We start from the raw sequence: 24,351 nt of genomic DNA, 5'->3' as shown, positions 1-24,351 counted from the left end.
CCGAAGGCACGGACTTTCACGGGGAGTTAGTGGTGAAACAAAGTGCACAGAAAAGACCTGGAAGGCTCTGAGATCCAGCGCCTTCCCTCACCATTGGTGAGTATCTACCTTCATTTTTCAGGTCACTTTAGATTTATTTAACCTCCTTGGCGGTAATGACGAGCTCAGCTCGTCCATTACCGCCAGAGGGCGCCGCTCAGGCCCCGCTGTGCCGATTTTGACAATTTTTTTTTAAAACACGCAGCAAGCACATTGCTTGCTGCTTGTTTACATCGACCGCTGCCGCTCACCTCCGATGCGCCGCTACCCACCGCGTTATAGGCCCCCCCCGAGACCCCGTGCGCAGCATGGCCAATCAGTGCCAGGCAGCGCTGAGGGGTGGATCGGGACTTCCGATGACGTTGATTACGTCATCACGATCGTCGCCATGGCGACGGGGGAAGCCCTAAAGGAAATCCCGTTCAGAACGGGATTTCCTTATGGGAAGACGCGGCAGCGGCGATCGGAAGGGTGGGAGGGACGCCGCAGGGAGGGGGGAATCATGTAGCTAGCGCTAGGCTAGCTACACGATTTAAAAAAAACAAAACACCAAAAATACTGCTGCGCCGCCACCCTGGCGCATTTAATAGAACACCAGGGTGGTTAAGAGGCCAACAGTGGCAGCCTCCACTATTTCTCTCATGACAGTTCTGTACACTGAATATCTCCCTAGGACGCTGGGCTGGAAATACTCACCGGCTGCTGGCTGAGTAGGAGGTTTCGAAGCTGGGGGTTGGCACCAGGATTCTGAGGCCTCAGCATGGCTCCCACCTGTGGATTCTGAGGCTGGCCTGGTGCTTGTACTGTGACTTGTGTGGCCTGCTGAGGCTGCTGGGAAGCACCTTGAGGAGGCTGCTGCACTCGGATATGTAACTGGAAAGAGTCATCACAGCATTGCAGTCAGTGAGACATTCAAGCATAGTTTATGTCTAGATTTCCCCGTTCCCCCCAAAAAGCCACACTAGTATAACTTATAAGAATAAATACGTTTTTAAAGTGTTTTAAAAGGATAACAGGTTTACTTTTATTTGTTTTTCCTGGGAATCTCATCAGTCACTTAACTATTATGAACTGAGCTCTACAGTTCTTTGATGTCTGAGTAAAGGAGAAGGAGCTTCTGTGTGCAAGCTACACTTATTGAAATGTGTACAGTCTGACAACAGTAGTGTGGTGCTTAGCAACTAAACATAATATTACATAATGATGCAATAACATTCAAGCAATGCTTTCAGTTTGTCATAAAGTACAGCAAATGTTTGGTGGGAAAAAGGTAAGCATTGGTGGGGCTGTCAAAGACAAAAAAAAAAAAAAGGAAAAAGACGCACACCAGAAGTCTCCACTACAAAAGGTTAGCTTTGCAAGTAGGAGAAAAAAAATATTGTTTTATGTACTGTATGCAGCATGAATAGCTCTGGAAAAATTATCAATCAAGGAATTCATGAGATTAACCCTTTCCCTGCTGATTTGTCCTAAACGCCAACATCTACTGCCAACGATGACTGACGGGTTTTAAATGATTTTGTAATATTTAAGGCTCCTTTCACACTATGTCTTTTGTGTCAGAGGGCAATGGACAATATAATTTCATCCAAACCCAATGGCGCTTTCACACTAGCTGTTTGAGATGCAGTGCAAGGATTCCGCTGCGATAATGCACTGCATGCAGTGTTAACAGGCGACATGTAGTTCTGGGTGCGTTGCAAGCATATTTCTATGGACTGTATGCTGCACTATAGGTGTTGCATCGCATTGAGGAAGTGATGAGACTTTCCAGCATCGTTGCGATCCTATTTTGTCCAGTTTCCAGTCCAGAGATGTACGGTTTCACCTTAAAAACACAAATAGAAACTCACCAGGTTCTGCGATCGTTGCTGTTCATCCATCATAGAGACCTGACTGACAGAGGGCATGCCTGGTGCCACCTGCTGACCTGGCATCTGCAGGAACAGGACGACAGCAGAAGATAAGCTGGAGTGAGTCACAGAGGGCAATACAAACACCGCACAAGCATTCATTAGCCCCATGGGATGACTCACCTGCTGGGGTACGGTCTGTGGCACTGGCAGGGCACCGGGCTGCTTGGATAAGAAGGCTTGGGGGTTGTTTTGTATAGATCCAGCGCCCATAGACTGAGCTGCTCCCATTTGCTACAACAAAGACAAAATAATGCAACAAAGTCATATAGACGGATAAGGGCTGATTCACACAGGTGGCTGCCGGCTTGTTTAGCCAATCCTAAATGATTTTCTGCTACGAAAAGCGCTCATCAGTTCCCAGCATTTCATCCTCATGTTGCATTTGAGCCCCTAGGAGGACATGGAAGCGTGCAAATGCAGTAGACGCTGGAATCTGCACATTGCTTCCAAGACACAAACGATGTTATCTACCACACGGATCCCAAAAAGTGCTTCCATTCATTTAATTTGAACAGCAGTGGGTCAATCTTAAACTATGCTTTCACTGGCCACCGAAAACAGCAAGCTTACTGCCCATGTGAATTAGCCCTAAAGGTCGTATGGCCAAAGGACTTCTAATACTATCCAACCCTTCAAAAGATCTAGATCCTAGTTTCTCTACACACGGTACACATACCCCCAGACAAACCCCAGGAGATACTTGCGCTTTTCACAATCAATCATCACAGTTAGTTTTCAGCTAAAAATAAAAAGTAGGGGGGAGGGGTAATTACGTATTAGGCCACAGACTATGTATTTCCTCCGCAGAAATGTCTACTGTCAGGTAGGATAGCAGCGGATTTGTCAAAAATACTAACAGCTGATCTATTCCACAGATGGCAGCCCAGTGCAGCCTGCGGGTGCAGAGGCCCAGCGGGGAACACCATTCTTAACTGCCGAAATAAACTCCAAAATTACACACCAGCATAAGGAAATGATTGGAAAGCATTCATGCAAACTTATTGGGTGCTCCTAACATATATATGGCGGGGGGACTCTAGATGTAACCCAACAACTGGGGTAAATGGCAATCAATGTCAATAATAAAGCTGTAATAATGGTGACCATTTGGAAATATAGGAAAGGAGAGGAAAGATTTTACAATGGGTAAACACTGACTAAATCATTTATACATAATTATTGTAGAAATGAAACACTGTTTCATTACAATACTTTCACTGCAGTTCCTCTAAGTCAGGTGTGTGTATGGGCCTTGAGTGTTCAACTTTTTCAATCAAGATGCAGAGCAGTAGATAAGCAGAGACTGTGGAGTGATGCTGCCTGCAGCCTCTGCTGGTGAAAATCTGTGGCATTGAGCTCTGTAGTCGCTAAATCGTCAGAATAGTCATAGGATTAGGGACATAGCCAGAGGTTTTAATCTTTTTTTTCCCCATCATAAAGAGACCCAAAAAGCTGGGTGACAACTGGTGATGCTTCCTGTTACATGCAAAGTGATAATGGTCTCCTTATAAATCATAATGAGAGTTTCTGCTTACATTCCGCTGCTGGTCGATCTTCTGCATCTGCACTTGTTTATGATTGGTGATTACTTGTCGGATGCCATTGACGAAGCCACTCTGATCATACGGTATCAGGCCCATGAAGATCCTCTTTTTGGAGGAATAGAGTAACATGAGGACCCGCACCTCACATGGAGTGGTGTGAGGAAAGTGGACACAGCCCGCCTAATATGGAAAAAAAACCTAATAGATTAGAAATAGACCTGAAGCTACAAACTGCAAATTAACAACTATACAGAAAAATAATCACACTGACTTCTGAGCAATGCTAATAAATCTCTGAGTGAGCAATCTCTGTCCACCTCACATACACTCTCTGTACAGCAGTCATGGTTGTCCCGCCATGTCCTATGGAACTGCAGTACTACTTACATACCCTGGATTCAGTGCTGGGAGAGTCAATGAGGTGTGATCATGTGACACACAAAGCAGGAAGATAGCCTGACTATATTTCGCTGAATTACAGTAGAACCTGTGTGTCTACATGAGGATGGGAGACTTTGTAGATTACAGGAAGTAAATGTCAAATTCAAGGAGAGAGGGGCGGCGGAGGCAGGAGTAGGGGGGTTGGACAGCAATCCCCCCCCCCAGTATAGTTGCCCCAGTATTGCTACTCCAGTATACCTAGTGCAGTTGCCCCAGTATAGGTAGTATATTTGCCCTAGAATAGGTAGGTAGCTAGTAAAGTTGCCCCAGTACAGATAGTATAGTTGCCGCAGTATAGGCAGGATAGTTGCCACAGTATAGTTGCCCCCAGTATAGATAGTATAGTTGCCCTTGTATAGTTAGCATAGGTGCCTCCAGTATAGCTAGTATGGTTGCCCCAGTGCATGCTCCCCCCTCCAAACACGCGGCCACCTGCTCCTGATACCTTATGAGCTGGCGGCCGCTTCCTCCATAGTCCCTGCCGGCCCCTCTCCATGCGTGTGATGTCATCTCTCACAGCAGTGCATCTCCCAGCTGCTGTGTAGTGTCAGGCAGCAGGAGAGTGGCGATGTATATCGCCATTACCATGGGAACCTCTGCGCCCTGCTTACTGACTCTACACAGCAGCCACAAGATGCGCTGCTGTGAGACGAGCAGACCCGCGGTACGGCGCAAAAAGTCCCATGACCTGGTAGTGATCTACACTGTCTTCAGCTGCAGCGGTAGGAATAAATACTTACAAAGCCACTACCCATGATGCGATAGAGACCCTTCAGTGACTCCAGATCCTTGTTGGTAAAGTGAAACTGCACCATTCGAGAATTCCTGAATAACGGTCCTAAGGTTGCCTGCCAGTCATAAACACAAAAACACTCCATTATTTTTGCTGCACATTCAGATAACGTAAGACTTCTGCTGATATCTTGTGCTTCTGGGAACCCAAACATACTATGAACCAGAACAACCAGGATTCTGCTCTCTACTGAAAAAAAAATGCAAAGCACAATCTTTCCATCTCTCTCTCTCTCTTTTTTTTTTATTTATTTAAATTAACATGTTCTCAGTACCTATCGAGTTTGGGGCACCTCCATAACATGAGTGTCACAGATTATATGGGACACAATTGGTCTGATCTTAGCCCCATTGGGTACATTTTAGAGCTGAAATAAGTTCTAAGGGAAGCATTGAGAGACACCAAAGAGACTGTAGCGAGTGTATCTTGCCATCCAGTCTCTTTGGGTCCCCCCAGGTCATGCTACCATCTCTGAAGACAGACGTGAGGAAATATATTAAGAAATTATGTCAAAAGAACAGTATAACTGTAACGATCGGTGTAACACAGAGAGGGTCTGATTATTGGTGATCTGCAGTATCACCAAAAATGCAGATATATACCTGATTATTGATGATCTGCAGTATCACCGATAATCAGATATATTACTAACCTCTGGACACCTGAGAGATATGAGTGTTAGGTGCAACAGTAATACTTTGAGGACAATATCTGGAGGACAGGTACAAAGGCAGTAAGGAATACTGCACTAGAGAACAAGTACCTTTCAGCAGCCTGAGAATCTCCTGCAGGGAGGAGTCAGGCTGGGAGAAGGAAGGACCAGAGCGTGAGTGACACCAATAGGAGGATGTCACTGACTGATCGAAGAACTATCTCTAAACTGGGGAGATAGTTCTCAAGGTCGGACAAGCCAGGTCGGCAACACACGGACATACAAAGTACAAAGACAGGAGGCTGATTCAGTAATCCTAAGGCAAGCAGGGTTTGGCAACAGAGTATCAGATATGCGAAGTACCGAATCAGTGAACAGAAGAGTGGTCAGGAAAGCAGAAAGTCATAACAGATAATAAACAATGCCTAGTCTTGAGTGTGAGGTCCGTGATAATCAACACCCTGGAACTAGTCTGAAGTATAACAGAATGATAACACAGATTCTGACAAAAGGTCTGAGTGCTTCAACGTAGTGATCGCAACGGCAGACAACCAGTGAATGACCAGCACCCGGTATATATAGTACAGCGCTCTCCAGCGCCTCCCCTAAGTGATGGACCAATGGGAACTGGTAGATTCGTCAGCTGACTCCCTTCTGGCTGTCATAAAAGTTCTGCCTCTCAGCGCGCGCGCGTCCTTCTGAACCTGTGTGGACTATCAGTCCCAGCCACACCAGACATGTGTTGTGTACCACCCGTCGCGCTGGACGCGAAACCAGCCGCACCGCTATCAGGGCATGCGGCGGTTTCTCCGCGTTTAGCCATACTGGCAGATGTAGGCCTACGCGTGGAATCAGCCGCCTTGTTCTGAGCACACGCGGCGGCTTTTCCGCGTTTTCTCACAATAACATCCTGATATAATGCCCTTACCATTGAGCATCCTAAAGTAGCATAGTATAAGTACACCTGAAGCATGAATTTATAAAGAACAAAACAAAAACATAGATACTTATATGTTGGTAGTGGGATGCCTCTGGATGGTCCAGAGGCTTCCTGGATCCTCTTACAGCCCACATTCCAGCTCAGGGATCCTCTAAACGTAATGGCCACGCAACTGTTGAATACATTTTTTCCAGCCGTGCACCCAGCCATAGATGAGCGTATCCAGACTGGGCATGCAGGAGTAAGGTTCACATATTGCCAGTAGAATGAAGTGCTTTGTTCTACTGGGCATGCATGGACCTTTCTTGTGCATGCCCAGTCAGGACATGCTAATCCACAACCAGAAGAAACGCATCTGACTGAGGAGAGTTGAGTAAGTTTAAACAGACCCCGAGCTGGAATATGGGCTGTGAGAGATTCCAGGAAGCTTCTGGACTGCTCAGAGGCTTCCCATTACCAATGTAATACTATTTTTTTTAAATGCTTCGGGTGTACTTGAAATATAGGGGCTGGTTTTAGGTGCCAGAGTCTGTCTGGAGATTTCAATGAGCGAAACAGAGTAGCAGGTCAACTGCATCTGCCTGTGTATGTGATGGTCTTTCATCTGATCTGCACTGAACCTGCAATTCAGCAGAATACTGCAACACACCAAAGGTGGCTTCCTCTGTTTGATAACCTCAGTTTGATTGCTGAACACCATCCCAGCCTAGACAGAGCACATGGAATCTCTCCATGCAGCCCCCCTCCTATTGTGTCACCGCCCCTTCCCCTTATACCTTAAGCCTATAGCAGGGCCTTCCCTCCCTATTGTATGTGTATTCTACCTAATCGTGCATCCTGCTCACAGAATTACATGAACTTGTATTACTTGGACTACTACTCCAGTGTATGATCAGGCATTGTGTGTCTTACCGCTTATTACCTGTATTGTGTGGTCTGCCATTCCTATTATTATGTTTGTAACCTTATTTATTGTAAAGTGCTGCATATGTCGGCGCTATATAAATTCAATTAATAATAAACAATATTAAAATGTCTGAGTTGTAGATATCAGTAGAACATCATTATCTAGGCGCAGTGATGGCTGACCTTGGCACCTCAGCTGTGGTGGAACTACAAGTCCCATGAGGCATTGCAACACTGACAGCTCTAAGCATAACTCGGGGAGGCAGAGGCATAATGGGATTTGTAGTCTTGTCATAAGTCGAGTCCCAAGGTTAGCCATCACTGATCTAGGGAATATGACTGTTCCAGCTCACTGAAGGTGCTAACTGTATCCCCTGAACAACATAAGTCGACGACGACGACCCCCCGAACCCCCCCCCCACACACACACACACCCCCACAACCCAGTTAATTCAAATTGAGCCAATTCAAGATATAAAGTATTGTCCCACAGTAGCCTATATATTGTGTACTCTGTGTTATAACTTGGGAGTTGCCACAGCTTAGTCGATGCCTTTTGTATCACAATTAGTGTGTGATAGAAAGGAACGTCACCCCCTCCTGAGCCTTTATCCACCCTAAAGCATATCGCTCAATTACCGGTACATTCCTCCCTGGATTTTTTGTGCGATTCAATTCGATTAATCGTTTCGATTCAATCCAACATGTCCGATTGGGTTTCGATTCAATTTGCCATTGTTTTGCAATGGCAAATTGAATTGAATCAAATCCAGATCGGACATGTCGGATTGAATGGAATCAATGAATCGAACAAAAAATTGTATGGTGTAGATGGAGCTTAATGTTGTGAAGCTATACAATATCCCCACCAGAGATTAGGTGCCACTAGCCTTCCTTCATCCTTTGGATATAGGAGGGTCTGCAACTTAATACCATGTCTTTTTATGGTTTCAAATGAGTTCCATAAAGATTGTGTCAAAGATTCTGAACCTTTTGATGGGTGTGCAGATTGTAGAATTATACAGAACATATAAAAGTTGAGGTATCAAAATTAAAAATTTTAATCAAGTTCACCCGTGCCGTAGTGTCAATGGGAGGTTTAGCGCAAGTTTTAATCTTACTTCTAAATTGAGTTATTAAAGGAACAATGTTGAATTCCATAAATTCTGTTCAGCAATGGGAAGACCATGTTGCCATTCTAACATAAGGCATTTGCAAGCTATCACTGCCAAGATGCATGAAACTTCTTGCTTGTGTGGAAAGTAAATAAGCAAATAGGTCAAGAACGATGCGTTAATATTAACCATTTTTCAACAGCTAAGTATAACCTAACTTTAAGAACTCTATCTCCCACCGCTATTGCTCCAGCACTAACCCTCCTAAACTATGCCCATCTCCAACAAATACTCCCCTTATGTCATCTGTTTTGGCGGTGGGCACCAAATCGATCTTTTCCCACTCATTGCATTGCCCTGTTAATAGCGAAGTCTTATATACTATGCTTGCTGGATCCACCTGCTTGGCACTGGCTGCAGTCCTTGCAACACCTGTGCAGCCCCTGCTACTTCCTCTGTGCAACCCTGCCCGGCAGCTCCTGCGCAGTGCAGCCCCTGCAACTCCTCCTGCGCTGCCCTGGCAGCTCCTGCACTGCCTTGGCAACTCCTCCTGCACAGAACCGGCTGCTCCTGTGCTGCCTTGGCAACTCCTCCTGTGCAGCCCCGGCAACTCTTGCAACTCCTCCTGCGCAGTCCCTGCAAATTGTCATAGGTGCTCTACCACCTCAGCAGCGCTGCCCGATGTCACTTATCAAGCTCCACTGAGATCAGGTGGGATGTTGAGTTTATCTGGAATTCTGTCTTATCGTATTAGATACAAATTATTGCTGTACTTCATACATCAGATAACAATTATTAAAGAAAATAGTATATTACAAAGAGGGGTTCCTTATCATGAATGAAAAGTGGTGGCGATCAAAATGGTGGCTTGTTAGGTCAGCCCCAGGATAACACACATCATGCACTCACCAGACTACATAATTTACCAGCAAAAGGTGGTCTTGTCCAGGAACAAGCATAGTGTACCTAATGATGAGGCCGGTGAATGTACATCAGGTAGTCACTGGACTACATAAACTGCCTAACTTACCAGCAACTGTTGTGGGATCAGCTGCATTATTAGCTTCTGAGGCCACTGGTCTGTTTTCCTGCAAACAAAACAAAGCTGAGATTACATCTATATTCTACAGCTAAAGGTGTCCTGCTTGTTAAAGTGCAGCCCCACATTCATGTAAGCGCTACAGGCCATCCCAAAGCATTAACTTTCAGTTTCATTTGTCTACACAACCATTACTGGTTGCAAAGTCATCCGAAAAGCTGCCACTGTTCCTAAGGATTACTACAACAAAGGTAGCATTGATATGAGTAGAGATTCAAATTCCCCAGACGTTGCAGGCAGCCTCTTCTGCAACCCGCCAGCACACATCCTCTGGACAAATATTGTTTTTATTCCACAGGTGGAAACTTCAAAGAATGTGGTGCCTGTCATGCATCTTCTCAATACAGCAGAACCCCCTTTTTGGAATGCAGGTAGTTCTTAGCCATGTGGTGTGACCATTTAAAAAAACAAAAACAAATTAGTACAGGTTTTAAGTGTAAATTCACACTGTGGCCTCCATTCACAAAGGGCTGGTTGGCAATCTGGTTTCCGACGATGAAATACCGCATGTGGTGTTTCAGACTTTTTTTTTTTTCTAAATTCACTATCTTGTTCCTGCAAGCTGGAGTCTATTCATAAATGACCAAACTGCTTGGTAACAGTGAGCTGCAGTCCCAGTACCATTACCAGTTGCCTGGCAGCCCTGCTGATCTATTTGGCTGCTGTAGTGTCTGAATAACACCAGAAACAAGCATGTGGCTAATCCAGTCACTCTTCAGTCAGAGAATCTGACCGGCATGCTTGTACAGGGTCTATGGTTAAAAGTATTAGAGGCACAGGAGCAGGGGGATAGTCAGGCAATGTGCATTGTTTAGGAGGAAATAAATATGGCAGCCTCCATATACCACTTCAGGTGTCCTTTAAGATAATGCCCATACAATTTTATGGGCAGTGCAGTCACAAGCAACAGCTTAGGCCCTACCCCCATCATGCTGCTGTGTCACTCCACCCATGTGCCTGTTGGTAGTTGGATCAGGAAGGGAGAAAGCAAGGAGGTTGTGTGTATACAGTCAGGTCACAGTAGATGAGGCTAATTCCTTGTTCAGGAAATATAAAGCAGATCTATCAGGAAAAAACAGCAATACGAATTAAAGACTTACAGGTTTTCTCCAGGGTTGACATACACTTGGCACGGGAGGGAGCGTGTCAGTTTGGCATTGGTGTCCACAGAGGCTGGCTTAGGCTTCTGGGTGAAAGATTAAGCACAGAATGCAACAAATTATTTTGCTGCAGATCTGGTCACCTAGTTATAAGTAATATTTATACCATATAAGACAATAGATGGAACTGCTCACCTCCTGCCACTCCAGCACGCCGCTCCATGCCAGCATCTTGTTGGCAACAGACTGCTGTTGCTGTATAGCGGGCAGCTGTGGGGCCCCGATCTGCTGGGGGGCCGGCTGCTGGGCCGGGACTACACCCTGCACTGCTGCAATAGGCTGCTGGAAAGATAAACACTACACATGAGAGTCAGTTAGGGCCTGCACACACTGCTGCGCTTTTAAAATCGCATGCATTTTTTTTAATCGCAAGGTCTTTTGAAAAATCATGAAAATCGTGAAGACCTGTACACACTGGTGCAGTGTGATTTTTTCTATTTTCACGAAGGCTTAGCGATTTTAAAAATGCAGCACAAGCGCAGCAGTATGTACAAAGGCATGCACTCAAATAAGTAACTTCATTAACCCCTTCATGCCCCTAGACATTTCATACCCAAGTGACAAGAGAAAACAGTGTCAAGCTTTACATTCACCCACTAAGTCATAATACCCAGTGGTGTAGCTAAGGAGCTGTGGGCCCCAGTGCAAGTTTTACATTAGGCTCCCCCAAGCACTCTATACATAACAATTGATACAGCGCACCAAGACCTGCCAAGGACAACCACAGTGTTTATCTGTTTGGAAGTGTTGGAATCAGATCTACTTTTCAGTGACAGGAAGGGGTTAACAGGTATTGTCGTCGTAATTTTACTATTTGGCCACAAGATGTGGTGCATTATTTCTATTTCGTGCTATAAGTATGCTAACAGGAAGTAATGAATGGACATGTTTATTTTCTAGTTACAAATGATTGTGGTATCTCATTGATGCAGGCGATCATTGAAACGGGACTTAGATTAATGAATGGGAACTGCGTTCCCCATTCATCTCCCTGCCGCTGAAAATAAATATTTATGTCCCTGGGACTTCAAGTGAAGTTTCTCAAGAAGTAATTATACTGCACTTGGTGCAGTAAGTGGTTAAGGGCTAATAAACCAGGGCTATAAATCACAGTCTTTCAAAAGTCAGGTGGAGTCAGACTACAGGGTAATTTTACCTGATAACTAATTAGAGGTCATAAAAACTTGTTCCTGGCTGTGATATAGCGGGGAACACTACCTTAATGGATTTATCCAGGTGCACCAAATTAATGTTATCTGTTTCTATGCATGCATTTAGAAACCTTGAATCAAAGAGACACGGAGACCATATCTATTAGATTCATAATTAACAAGTGTCTTTATTGGGACGCAGCCCTTAATTTTATAGATTACATGACGTAACAATTAATGTTTATTCATTTGAGGGACGGTTTATGGTTAGTAGAGGGTGTACATAATTATTAAGAGGTGTGTTAGGGATGTACTTAATTAAACATGATGCAATCAGATGAGCTCAGTGTCCTGTGATCTCTAGGTCAGGCCAGCATTGCTAAATTTCTTGGCATTTCACAGCGTCTTGCAAATGACTTTCAATGCGGATTTTGTTTTGTCTTTTGTCTCGGAGCTGGGACAGAGCTGATATAAGCTAAATTAATTGCAGCACATTACACAAGAGAATAAGCAGTATAAAACAATATATATATTGAGAAATATGAGCAGTGACTGGTTGGGGGATCTAATCAATTAATCCTGGATTTAAACAATAACCTATGAGGTAAAGAATGTTATTCAATACCTAGTCAATAATATGCCTATGACAGCTGCAACTAAGAATTCTAATTGCTGGAAATAAAAAGGAAGTTCAATTAGCCATTATTACTCTGTATGGGAGCTTAATTAACAGAGTGCAGCAGCAGGTGCTAGAAGTACAGACAAATCCTCAAAACAAATATGGGATTTAAAGAAATTTCTACAGTTATTACAGCGCCACAGAAAATGCTAACACTATATAAAACCAAAGTAATAATAATAATGATAGGAAATTAAAGCTTACAAAATCTGGACGAGTCAACAGAAAACAAACACAGTGGGTAAATGAAAGCAATGTTGGCTTTACCATGGGTTGTGGGGCCGGCTGCTGTGGCGGTGGTTGTTGTGGTAACTGGCCTTGGGCTGGAACAGATCCTGTGGTTACCGTGGAGACCAGACTGGGCTGAGAGGGAGGTGTTATCAGAGAGGCGGTTGAGGCAACCATCTTGGATTGAGCTGGTGGCTGGTTAAATGGTGACACCACAGCCGGGTTATTCGGCAAGCCACCAATGCCTGCAACTGTAAAAGCAATCATCAGAAGACATTTCAGTGCAAGCACAGCTTAAATAACTAACTACTGTGAGGACTATAAAATGTGATCAGTAAACTGGACAATAACTATCAACATAAAAACCAAAAATATGAATGAAAAAAAGAAATACAGAAGAAAATGACCTGATGACATTTCATTACTGAGGAATACAAAGCAATGCACCATACTATATCCTGACCACTATTCAGATTGTTATCTACACAAAACACACATAACTGATGAGAATTGGGCCCTGCCTTAACTTTTTTCAGCTGACAGGCTGAAATGACAGAAACAGAGTGGGCTAAATGTCCCTGTATTGTGCATAGTGCTGACATCACCCGCAGGACGGCAGTTCACATGCAGTGTGACAGCAGCAAGTACTGCAGAGGTAGTGAAGCTGCCTAGACACATAACATTCAAACAATTAACATTGCCCTTTACTCCTGATGGACTCAAACTACTTCAGGGCTTCAGACACTAAGGGTGGCACTCCATGGGTTGACCAGGATCATTAGGGAGCCTTGCCTAATGACTCCTTACTGTTTATTCACTGGCTTAAGTAAAGGATTCGAACCCTGGTCAAGGGCTCAAGTCCCACGTCATAGGCAAAAGCCTTACCAGTATGCTATCCAGCTGTCTAGCATAAAGTTCTACTACCAGATGGGAAAGAAGCTACCTACCTAGAGAGACACCTAGAAAAGTGATGCTTTAAGAGTGGTTAAAATGTCTTAAACTATAGCTAGGTAAAAGATGTAGTATATGTTAAAGATTTTTTACTCGCCACCCCCCCCCCTTTTTTTTAAATATACAGCTCATTTTCTCATATTGTCCACATTTAAAATTGGATATTGACTAATCTAAACCATCTGTACAGAGATATGAATTACATCAGCAGGAGAGCCAGGGAATTTGCATTGATTAAAAGGAAATAAATGTATCAGATTCCATATTTGTCTCACCTTGGGTTCCCTTTAAGTATATACAGTATTTAAGTATATACAGTATTAGCTTTTGCTTGTACACCAGAAACGTGCTTTAAGGGACTTGGGATAGGATTACTACAACATACTGTAATCATAGTTCAAATCTAAAACGAAATATCCGTGGTACTTACAGGGGTTCTGCATGTTGGTCTTCCGTTGCTGGATCTTGGCAGCTTCCACAGCAGACTGGGCAGCTATCTGTGCTTGCGTCAGGGTATTTGCCTGGGGGTTGTGCTGCTGATTGAAGTCAACACAAATGAGTTTATGTCCAACAACAACATACACTGAATGACAAGCATGTACCATCTATCCACTGTATCGCTGCCTAATCTAATGTACCCGAGCAGCAAATGATACAATAGACGTCAGAGTAGGCACAGGTTATAATGGAGTTATGGATAGCCTTGATACGTACTATGTATGGGGGCTGCACTGAAGGAAGCTGGTGACTAGGCGCAGAAGGAAGTGGTTGCTGTACAACAGGAAGTTGCGGCTGCGGGATGGATGGCTTTGGTGGAACGGTAGCAGCTCCGCCAACTATAAAGGAAAACACAGCAATGATATTCAATGAACACAAACATTTAATAAAAAGAGAGACCCATAAGGGCAGTCAATAACACACAAGTATATAGAAAGCCAGCAAGTATAATAATCTCTAGATGCTTTTTATTCATTTTTAATCCGCCAAATATGAAATCTTTTGTGTGTTCCGCTTCTAGCAAGTGGCATTCTAGAAAACAATGCAGCTTCATTGCATTGTTTTCTAATGAATTAATAAAAATGATGATAAACATGCTTGAGAGCAGGGATGGTCAATGAGATGCAAATAATTCTGAGTTGATGGAAATGGTATACAATCTCTACAATGCTTCGAAAAGGGGCAAATCAAATGCAGATTCCACTGGATCAATTTAAGTTTAAATTGTCAAAAGAAAACCCTAACACCTGGAAGATTAGAACAGAAATTGAAAGACTTGTGAACCCTATGGTGAAACTAACAATATTCCAGTACATAGATGCATGACTGCATGAAACGTAATTCTATTGCAGTTCACTGAAGCTCTTTGTGCAAACTCCATCTCTATTGAATACCCACCTCCTGCCCACTACCCAGATTCCTACCCACTACCCCAGCCTCCTGGTCACTATCCCCAGCCTCCTATTTCGTACAACAGGAGAAAATGCCAACGCTTTAAAATGCAGACTGTCCCCGAGTTGACCAGATGTGCAGAGCCCAAAACACGAGCAAATTACACAACTTGCATTCAAGACAGATGCAGCAAATGGAGGATGTTAGCTTCCAAAACAGTTTGCGCATAGATTGTTCAGTACTAGACTCTTCCATGACTATGATGTGCCCTCACGAAAGAGACCTAACTACTAACTAGCAATTAAAACATAGTATATCCCCAGCCTCCTGCCCACTTTCCCAGCTTCCCGCCCAATATCCCCAGCCTCAAGCCCACTATCCTCAGCCTCCCACCCACTTCCATGTTCTCTCACAAGTTATCAGTACATTTGCTTATGCAGAGAGGAGCACAGTACAGAGAGATGCCGACATCAATGTAAGAGAAAAAAAAAAAAAGAAAAAAAAAAGAACAAAAATAAACAAAGCATACATCTCTGTTAACAGCAATAATCTGAGCAGTTTTATATTCTGCAGAGATTCTGCATCCGATATTAAAAACCACAACATCTACTGTGTGGGCAGCAGCTACAGGAACCATAATAACGTACAACAGTCTAAATAGGAGAAAGCCAGTTTCACCAACCTGGGAGGACCATCCCTCTGATCAGTATCATGTGTCGGGGGTCCTGGCTGAAGTCCTTTGGTTGAGGCTCCATCAGGCCACCCACTGTCAAGGCTTTATCAAACAGCGTCCGTAAAGCTGGCAGCTTCCGAGGAGAAATGATAGAGAAGTGGATCCCTCGCTGCAGAAAACACAACCCATGGTTACATGGAGAATAAAGGGACTGGAATCCCTTGGGTGACTGTTCAGGACTGAATGCTGTAAAGATGTGTCACTAGATTGCAGGCTAGTGACACGTTCTGATCCATTGGGAGAGGGGGGAGCAAGAGCGGTACAGAGGCCTAGGCCTGCGCTCAGACTGCGGACTATGGCCGATAAACAGCTGCTGAGGTAGCATATGTATACCATCTAGCATATGTATGTTCTCCAAGACTTATGAATGCAGAACACAACGGCTTCACTACAGGGCTACTTTAAAGGGAACCTGAAGCGAGAGGGATATGGAGGGTGTTGCATTTGTTTCTATTAACCAGAGATAATACTTTTAGCCATAGACTATGAGCAAGCAGGTAACTGGTACTGTTTAAAAGGAAATAAATATGGCAGCCTCCACATATTCAAATTTACAAACACGACAAAGTGGGGCTTTAAATGAACAGATATTCGTCTTTTAATTCTTCATATCAAAAGGTCTCTTTACAGTTGCGGACACACAGGTCAACACAATTTCCAGAACTCCAAATTACAACCAAACCGACTGCCTGACACGTGTTTCACGATCAAAAATCGCTTCTTCAGAGGCATACAGTATACATGTACATCACATGTGAGTCCAAATAGAGACCACAGACCGCAATCTGTAAGAGTATGAAGACAACACCAAGTGGACAACGTCCAGAGATAACCACCATCAACGCTGATGCGGAGGTCCTCGTGAAACACGTGTCAGGCAGTCGGTTTGGTTGTAATTTGGAGTTCTGGAAATTGTGTTGACCTGTGTGTCCGCAACTGTGAAGACCTTTTGATATGAAGAATTAAAAGACGAATATCTGTTCATTTAAAGCCCCACTTTGTCGTGTTTGTAAATTTGATATCTAATTAGGGGTGGAACTGTACTGTTGAGTTTTATCTGTAACGTGCTGCATAAGCCTCCACATATTCACTTTAGGTTTTTCTTTATGGAGGAACTTATAATAAACACAAACTGCGCCTGCCAAAATACAAACGGGTACAATAGATAGCATATGCTTCAGTCGAGTATTCGCTATCACAAGTCCTTGAATCTCAGTCTATATTGCTGTGACAGCGCTCCTCTTCTTTTCAGATTGACACCACCTCACAATCCAGGTGGGTCTAGCGCTTAGCCTATAGAGCGGCCAACTCCAATGACACTTCCACGATACTTTAGTTCACAGTTGGATGATCCATATTTAATGACAAGTTCCACATGAAAAACCTACACTTTTAAACTCAGGTCTCCTCTCCCTGTGTGATGGGAGGCGGCTGCTGTGTGATGGGGAAGGGGGCAGATGCAGCTTCTGTGTGACCAGGGAGGCAGCTGCAGCTGCTGCGTGACTGTCTGGGGGCAGCTGCTTATGGCTGTGTGATGGGGGGCAGATATGCCTTCTGTGTGACTGGGGAGCTGCTGCTGCTGCTGGCTATGTGATGGGTGCTGCTGCTGGCTGGGGGCTTGTGCTGCTGCTGGCTTTGTGCTGGGGGCTTGTGCTGCTGCTGGCTGTGTGCTGGGGGCTTGTGCTGCTGCTGGCTGTGTGCTGTGGGCTTGTGCTGCTGCTGGCTGTGTGCTGGGGGCGGCTGCTGCTGTTGTGCATGCACAATCTGCAGCAGCAGCTCCCCAGTCACACAGAAGGCATATCTGCCCCCCATCACACAGCCATAAGCAGCTGCCCCCAGACAGTCACGCAGCAGCTGCCTCCCTGGTCACACAGAAGCTGCATCTGCCCCCTTCCCCATCACACAGCAGCCGCCTCCCATCACACAGGGAGAGGAGACCTGAGTTTAAAAGTGTAGGTTTTTCATGTGGAACTTGTCATTAAATATGGATCATCCAACTGTGAACTAAAGTATCGTGGAAGTGTCATTGGAGTTGGCCGCTCTATAGGCTAAGCGCTAGACCCACCTGGTTTATGGAGGAACTGTAGTCAAAATAATGTAATGAATAAAAAAAATGTTTTTTTACATTTATAAATGTAGTCAGTGTTTATGAAATATTTATTTCCTTTTTAACAATACCAGTCGCCTGGCTGTTCTGCTCTCTTTGGCTGCAGTAAAGTCTGAATATCACACCTGAATCAAGCATGCAGCTAACTGGGTCAGAAAACCTGATCTGCATGCTTGTTCAGGGTCTATGGCTATAAGTATTAGACGCAGAGGATCAGCAGGACAGGTAGGAAATGTGTATTGCGTAAATAATTATGGCAGCCTCCATATCCTCTAACTTCAGATTCTCTTTGAAGTGTGCCGATTTTGTTATTTCTTTTATTGTCTTTACTAATGTACGCCATGGGGCAGTAAAGGAAACAGTGTCATAGTGGCAGGGAGAACAGGGTATTCGAATCTCGGCTCTTCCTGGTCAGTAAGCCAGGCCCTATTCAGTAGGAGACCTTGGGCAAGACTCCCTACCACTGCTACTGCCTAAGCCCATCCTAGTGGCTGCAGCTCTGGCGCTTTGAGTCCACCAGGAAAAAACGCAATATAAATGTTCTGTGTCTGTCTGTCATTGGTGTGCTTTACCATTCCCATCACCTCTCTCCTCATCATCCATTGTCGTCTTGCTTCTCCCTTCCCTCAGCTGTCTGTACAGCATCTCCTCCTCATACACTTGCAAACAATCATTAAACTACAGTTCTTCCTCTTCATAGTCTACCCATTTCCAAATAGGTTGCTTTAGTACTTGGTAAAAGCTGCAGACACATGAGACCGTACATAGCCAGGTTTCCTGGACAAGCTAATTGGAAGTTACATGTACCTCCCCGATCTTCTGGACGAGGTTCTCCGTGGTGTAACCAGAATAGGTGGTGCTCTCTACAGCAGGAAGGAGGTACGGTGGGGAGTTACAGATCAGTATGCACACCTTGTGTGTCTGGCCGCTGCAAGATACAAATACATGAGACAGGATGATCACCATGGAATCCTCTTCCTCCAGAACCAACAGTCTGCCTGGACTAAACAATATGGCATAATAAGTCTGATATTGTTCTGTGTGTAACTGGGATAGATAAAAATGCTTATGAATGTTGCAAAAGGCCAGTGGCTAAGGAGCTTGGGGCCGCCCCAGTGTAAGTTTTACACGGGGCCCTATGCTCTCAAGTAAAATGGAGCCACAAAACCTACCAATGCAGTGTATTTAGAGTGAGGAAACAGTTTATTTACCACTTGAGGACCCACCCTTTACCCCCCCTTAAGGACCAGCGCTGTTTGTTGGGATCTGTGCTGGGTGGGCTCTGCAGCCCCCAGCACAGATCAGGGTGCACGCAGAGCGATCAGATCGCCCCCCCCTTTTTTCCCCCCTATGGGATGAAGTGCAGGGGGGGTCTGATCGCTCCTGCCTGCAGGGATGTTGCGGGGGAGGGGCACCTCAAATCCCCCCTCTGCGGCGAAATTCCCCCCCTACCTCTCCTACCTTTCCCCCCTGGTGATCCGGGCTGCACAGAACGCTATCCGTCCTGTGCAGCCAGTGACAGGACGTCCCCTGTCACATGGCGGCGATCCCCGGCCGCTGATTGGCCGGGGATCGCCGATCTGCCTTACGGCGCTGCTGCGCAGCAGCGCCGTACAATGTAAACAAAGCGGATTATTTCCGCTTGTGTTTACATTTAGCCTGCGAGCCGCCATCGGCGGCCCGCAGGCTATTCACGGAGCCCCCCGCCGTGAATTGACAGGAAGCAGCCGCTCACGCGAGCGGCTGCTTCCTGATTAATCAGCCTGCAGCTGGCGACGCAGAACTGCGTCGCTGGTCCTGCAGCTGCCACTTTGCCGACGGACGGTATAAGCGTGCGGTCGGCAAGTGGTTAAAGGATACCTGAAGTGACATGTGACAAGATGATAGACATGTGTATGTACAGTGCCTAGCACACAAATAACTATTCTGTGTTCCTTTCTTTCTTTCTCTGCCTGAAAGAGTTAAATATCAGGTATGTAAGTGGCTGACTCAGTCCTGACTCAGACAGGAAGTGATTACAGTGTGAACATCACTGATAAATAATTCCAACTATAAAACACTTTCCTAGCAGAAAATGACTTCTTCAAGAAAGAGGTAAAAAGGGGAATTTCTTGATATTTAACTCTTTCAGGCAGAGAAAGAAAAAAAAGGAACATAGCCTAGTTATTTGTGTGCTAAGCACTGTACATACACATGTCTATCTCATCATGTCACATGTCACTTTGGGTATCTTTTAAGGATCACTTCTATACAATGCACATATAGAGGTGTTCATTACCAGCATAGCACCAATAAAAAGTCTAATAAGATGGATGAAGGAGAGCACGACTATACTGTTAAGGTAAACTATAAGGAAAGGAGACTGTATGCTTTAAAACGGAAGGGGCAGTATAATAAAGGGAGCACTACACTGAAGGGTAAGATGGTAGGATAGGATATATGGACTCATTTCGGAAGAATGGACACCGCTAGAGTAACTGGCTTGGTAGGACAATCTTTGGGGTGGTAATGAAGAAGTGAAAGAAGAAGTGTGAGTGTGGTTGGGGGGTGGGGGTTTAGGGGAGCTCCCGTCAGTCATATGTTATACCTCTCTGCTTCTGTGAGTCACGGCCCCCACACAGTGTAGGCAACAGTTGCCGACACACCAGAGCTGCCAGTAATGTTTCTGGGCTTTACCGCAAGTTTTAGTCACCTGCTAGCAGTGGCGGACATACGCCGCACGAGGGCCCCTGAAGTTCCGTTGCTTCAGGGGCCCATTAAGTATTGCTGTTTTTTTATTTATTATTATTATTATTATTATTAATTTATTTTTTCCTGGGGGGCCCCGACTCCTATCCTCCCCCCTCACCTCGGGCCCCCCCCCCTCATGCGGCGGAAGAGCGGCAAATACAGGAAGTCTACGGGGCTCCGGGCAGGCGCTAGAGGCTCAGCGGCCGCTTGGTCTCCGATGTCTCCAACTCTGTATACTGCTCGCTACTAAACCAGGAAGTAGCGAGCAGTATACAAAGTTGGAGACACGGGAGACCAAGCGGCTGAGCCTCTAGCGCCTGCTGGAGCCCCGGAGACTTCCTGTATTTGCCGCTCTCCCACCGCGCATACAGGGAGGGGGCCCCCTGAGGTGAGGGAGGATAGGAGTTGGGCCCCCCACCCGGATACCTACCTACCCGGCTACCTACCTACCCACCCGGCTACCTACCTACCCACCCACCAGGCTACCTACCTACCCACCCGGCTACCTAACCACCCACCCGGCTACCTAACCACCCACCCGGCTACCTACCTACCCACCCGGCTACCTACCTACCCACCCGGCTACCTAACCACCCACCCGGCTACCTACCTAACCACCCACCCGGCTACCTACCTACTGGGCAAGTTACCAACCTACCCACCAGACTACCTAACCACCCGCCGACTACCTACCCACCCGGCTACCTACCCACCCGGCTAAGGGCTACCTACCTACCCACCCGGCTGCCTACCTACCTACCTACCTACCAGGCTACCCACTTACTCACCCACCCACCTATCCACCCAACCACCCATGGGAGCTGCGCGCCGGATGGAGGCTGGGACAGGGGGTCTGCTGCTGCAGGTGAGTACATTTTTTTTGTATTTATTTATATTAGGTGTATGTTCTGGGCAGGTCTGCCGACATGATTGCACGTATTTTCTGGGCAGGTCTGCCGACATGATTGCACGTATTTTCTGGGCAGGTCTGCCAACATGATTGCACGTATTTTCTGGGCATATCTGCCGACATGATTGCACGTATTTTCTGGGCAGGTCTGCCGACATGATTGCACGTATTTTCTGGGCATGTCTGCCGACATGATTGCACGTATTTTCTGGGCATATCTGCCGACATGATTGCACGTATTTTCTGGGCACATCTGTCGACATGATTGCACGTATTTTCTGGGCACATCTGCCGACATGATTGCACGTATTTTCTGGGCACATCTGCCGACATGATTGCACGTATTTTCTGGGCACATCTGCCGACATGATGGCACGTATTTTCTGGGCACATCTGCAGACATGATTGCACGTATTTTCTGGGCACATCTGCCGACATGATTGCACGTATTTTCTGGGCACATCTGCCGACATGATTGCACGTATTTTCTGGGCATATCTGCCGACATGATTGCACGTATTTTCTGGGCATATCTGCCGACATGATTGAATGTATTTTCTGGGCATATCTGCCGACATGATTGAATGTATTTTCTGGGTATATCTGCCGACATGATTGAATGTATTTTCTGGGTATATCTGCCGACATGATTGAATGTATTTTCTGGGCATATCTGCTCACATTATGTGTATTTTCTTGAGAAAACCTGCACAATTATGTGAATTTTCTGGGGAAAGGGTCACCAAAACTTGGACCCACTGTCTTTGCGTTGCACTTTTCAAGGGAACCTGAGGTGAGAATAATATTGAGGCTGCCATATTTCAGGTTCTATCCACACCTATTTTTAGGTTATGGCCACGCCCATTTTTGCCGCGGCACGCTTCGCATGTCATAGGGGCCCACAATTGAAATTTTGCACAGGGGCCCACTGCTGGCTGTGTCCGCCACTGCCTGCTAGTAATGTCATCAGTCGGTCCTGTCACATCAGTCCAGCCTGTCTTCCCAGTCTGCTTTTCTTCCCTTATTGCAAGGCTCACCCCTCTTGTTCTTCTCATCACTGGTGGGGCAGCCCTGGGGGTTGTGACCTGGTGGGCACCACGCAGCAAAAAAGTTTGTCACTTGTTAGGGGTAGTGGCCCATCATCCCTTGCGGAGTGCGCTGGTGAAGACCCGTGCTCACTTAGACCCCACACTAATCACCAGTGCTGAGGTCAACAAGACCTTGACAACACCACACAGCTGTTTCAGTTGAAGGAGTGAAACCGCATTCTCTATATCTGTCCTCACTGTGTATTTTCTGCCTCACTGCTGAGGTGCTCTGTATAAAACATCTCCGGATGTATAGAATATGGGACGCTTAGAGCTACTAATAAACAATGCCTATTCATTGGGGCCTGCCTCATGCTTCATAATGGAAAAGAACCTGAAGTCTTCCACAACTTACATCTGTTCCCTCATTTTCTTGAAATCATCAAAAAGCTGTAGAGCAGTGCTGAGTCCCTCAGCGATGAGGCTGCAGCTCTCCCCTCCACCGCCCATAAACCTGCAGAGAAAGATGAACAGACCCGTGTCAGCTCTTACCACTATGCCATGCACTTTCACATGGGAGACTTGCGTGTCAAGGTGGCCATACACTTATAGATTTGCAGCAGATTCGCCCATCAGATAGATTTCTGTCAGATGCCTGTCAGGTCGAATCTGACAGGAATCTATCTGATGTGTGCCACACACTAGAAACAGATTTCCAATAGATTTCAGAAGGAAATCTATTGGAAATCGATCTAAATGCATGATTGGACCATAGTGCTGGGAATACACAATGAGATTTTTTCAGTGGATTTACTGTCCTATCTAAAGGGGCCCATACACTGGTCGATTTCATCCATCCATCGATCAATCCTATAGAATCAATCGATCAGAAATCGATTCTATCAAATTCCCCAATTGATCGATTTGATCTAACTGGATGGAAAATCTAGGTCGATCTGCTGCTGGCAGCAGATTGATGGCTCATAGGATGTGGAATACTTGCAAATAAGGGACAAGAGTGGGCATTGCTGTACATCTGATTTTCAAGTATTCCACATAGTACCACAAGGGTGGGAAGCGCTATTTCCGGAGAGGGTCCTAAGTGATGTAGGACCCTCTTAATGTGAGTGAGACTTGCTGTGTATCAAGCTGATGTTCTTTATAAAGTTGCCTTACTTTTCCACTGAGAGAATCCCTCTTTGTCTTTTTGGTGCACTGAGTGAGCGGCACATTTAGGCATCAAGCATCCAAGTGGGATCTCTGGAGGTGGAAGAGACTTATGGTGTGCCTTTGGTTATGATCACCTTGCGCTGTGGCCTTTTCTAACATATTGCTTCTGTGGATGAGAAGGATTTATCCCAGGCACGGCAGCGGTGTGTGTGTTAGAGAGATAAAAGGCTACCACTTTGGGGCGCCTCTACGAAAGAACCTCTACTTAATACCAGTTGCCTGGCTGTCTTGCTGATCCTCTGCCTCTAATACGTCTAGCCATAGACCCTGAAAAAGCATGCAGCAGATCAGGCATCTGACATTTCTGTACAATCTGATAAGATTAGCTCCATGCTTGTTTCTAGTGTGACTCAAACACTACTGCAGCCAAATAGACCAGCACAGCTCCCAGGCAACTGGTATTGTTTAAAAGGAAATAAATATGGCAGCCTCCATATACTTCTCGCGTCAGGTTCCAGAGAACCTGAAGTAAGAGGAATGTTGAGGCCAGGGCTGTGGATTCGGTACAAAATTCATCAGACTCCTCAGTTTATGAAACCATCGACTCCGACACCAGGTACCTGAAATTGCTCATACTCCACAGCCCTGGTTGAGGCTACCAAATCAAGCC

The 24,351-nt window shown here is 45.6% G+C and overlaps 1 protein-coding gene across 6 annotated transcripts in view; it reads right to left on the bottom strand.

Moving 5' to 3' along the window:
• LOC137521618 (mediator of RNA polymerase II transcription subunit 25-like) overlaps positions 1-24,351 on the bottom strand; it is a 36,004-nt gene that overhangs the window by 5,132 nt on the left and 6,521 nt on the right. For 2 of the 6 annotated variants that reach the window (XM_068241098.1, XM_068241099.1), the window contains exons 5-18: positions 22,927-23,025; positions 18,651-18,771; positions 15,686-15,845; positions 14,329-14,450; positions 14,045-14,150; positions 12,703-12,914; positions 10,741-10,887; positions 10,546-10,631; positions 9,377-9,434; positions 4,681-4,788; positions 3,491-3,679; positions 2,076-2,186; positions 1,893-1,976; positions 736-912 (exon numbers count right to left, since the gene is read on the bottom strand). In XM_068241098.1, the coding sequence (XP_068097199.1) occupies positions 736-912; positions 1,893-1,976; positions 2,076-2,186; positions 3,491-3,679; positions 4,681-4,788; positions 9,377-9,434; positions 10,546-10,631; positions 10,741-10,887; positions 12,703-12,914; positions 14,045-14,150; positions 14,329-14,450; positions 15,686-15,845; positions 18,651-18,771; positions 22,927-23,025 (1,780 nt within the window). The remainder of the gene's footprint in view (positions 1-735; positions 913-1,892; positions 1,977-2,075; positions 2,187-3,490; positions 3,680-4,680; positions 4,789-9,376; positions 9,435-10,545; positions 10,632-10,740; positions 10,888-12,702; positions 12,915-14,044; positions 14,151-14,328; positions 14,451-15,685; positions 15,846-18,650; positions 18,772-22,926; positions 23,026-24,351) is intronic. The other 4 variants (XM_068241101.1, XM_068241104.1, XM_068241102.1 and 1 more) reach the window with 4 other exon arrangements.

Source organism: Hyperolius riggenbachi, chromosome 6 (assembly GCF_040937935.1).
Source record: "Hyperolius riggenbachi isolate aHypRig1 chromosome 6, aHypRig1.pri, whole genome shotgun sequence".
Lineage (NCBI taxonomy): Eukaryota > Metazoa > Chordata > Amphibia > Anura > Hyperoliidae > Hyperolius > Hyperolius riggenbachi.
Note: the sequence above shows the minus strand (reverse complement) of the source record. Positions and strands in the feature narration are given on the sequence as shown.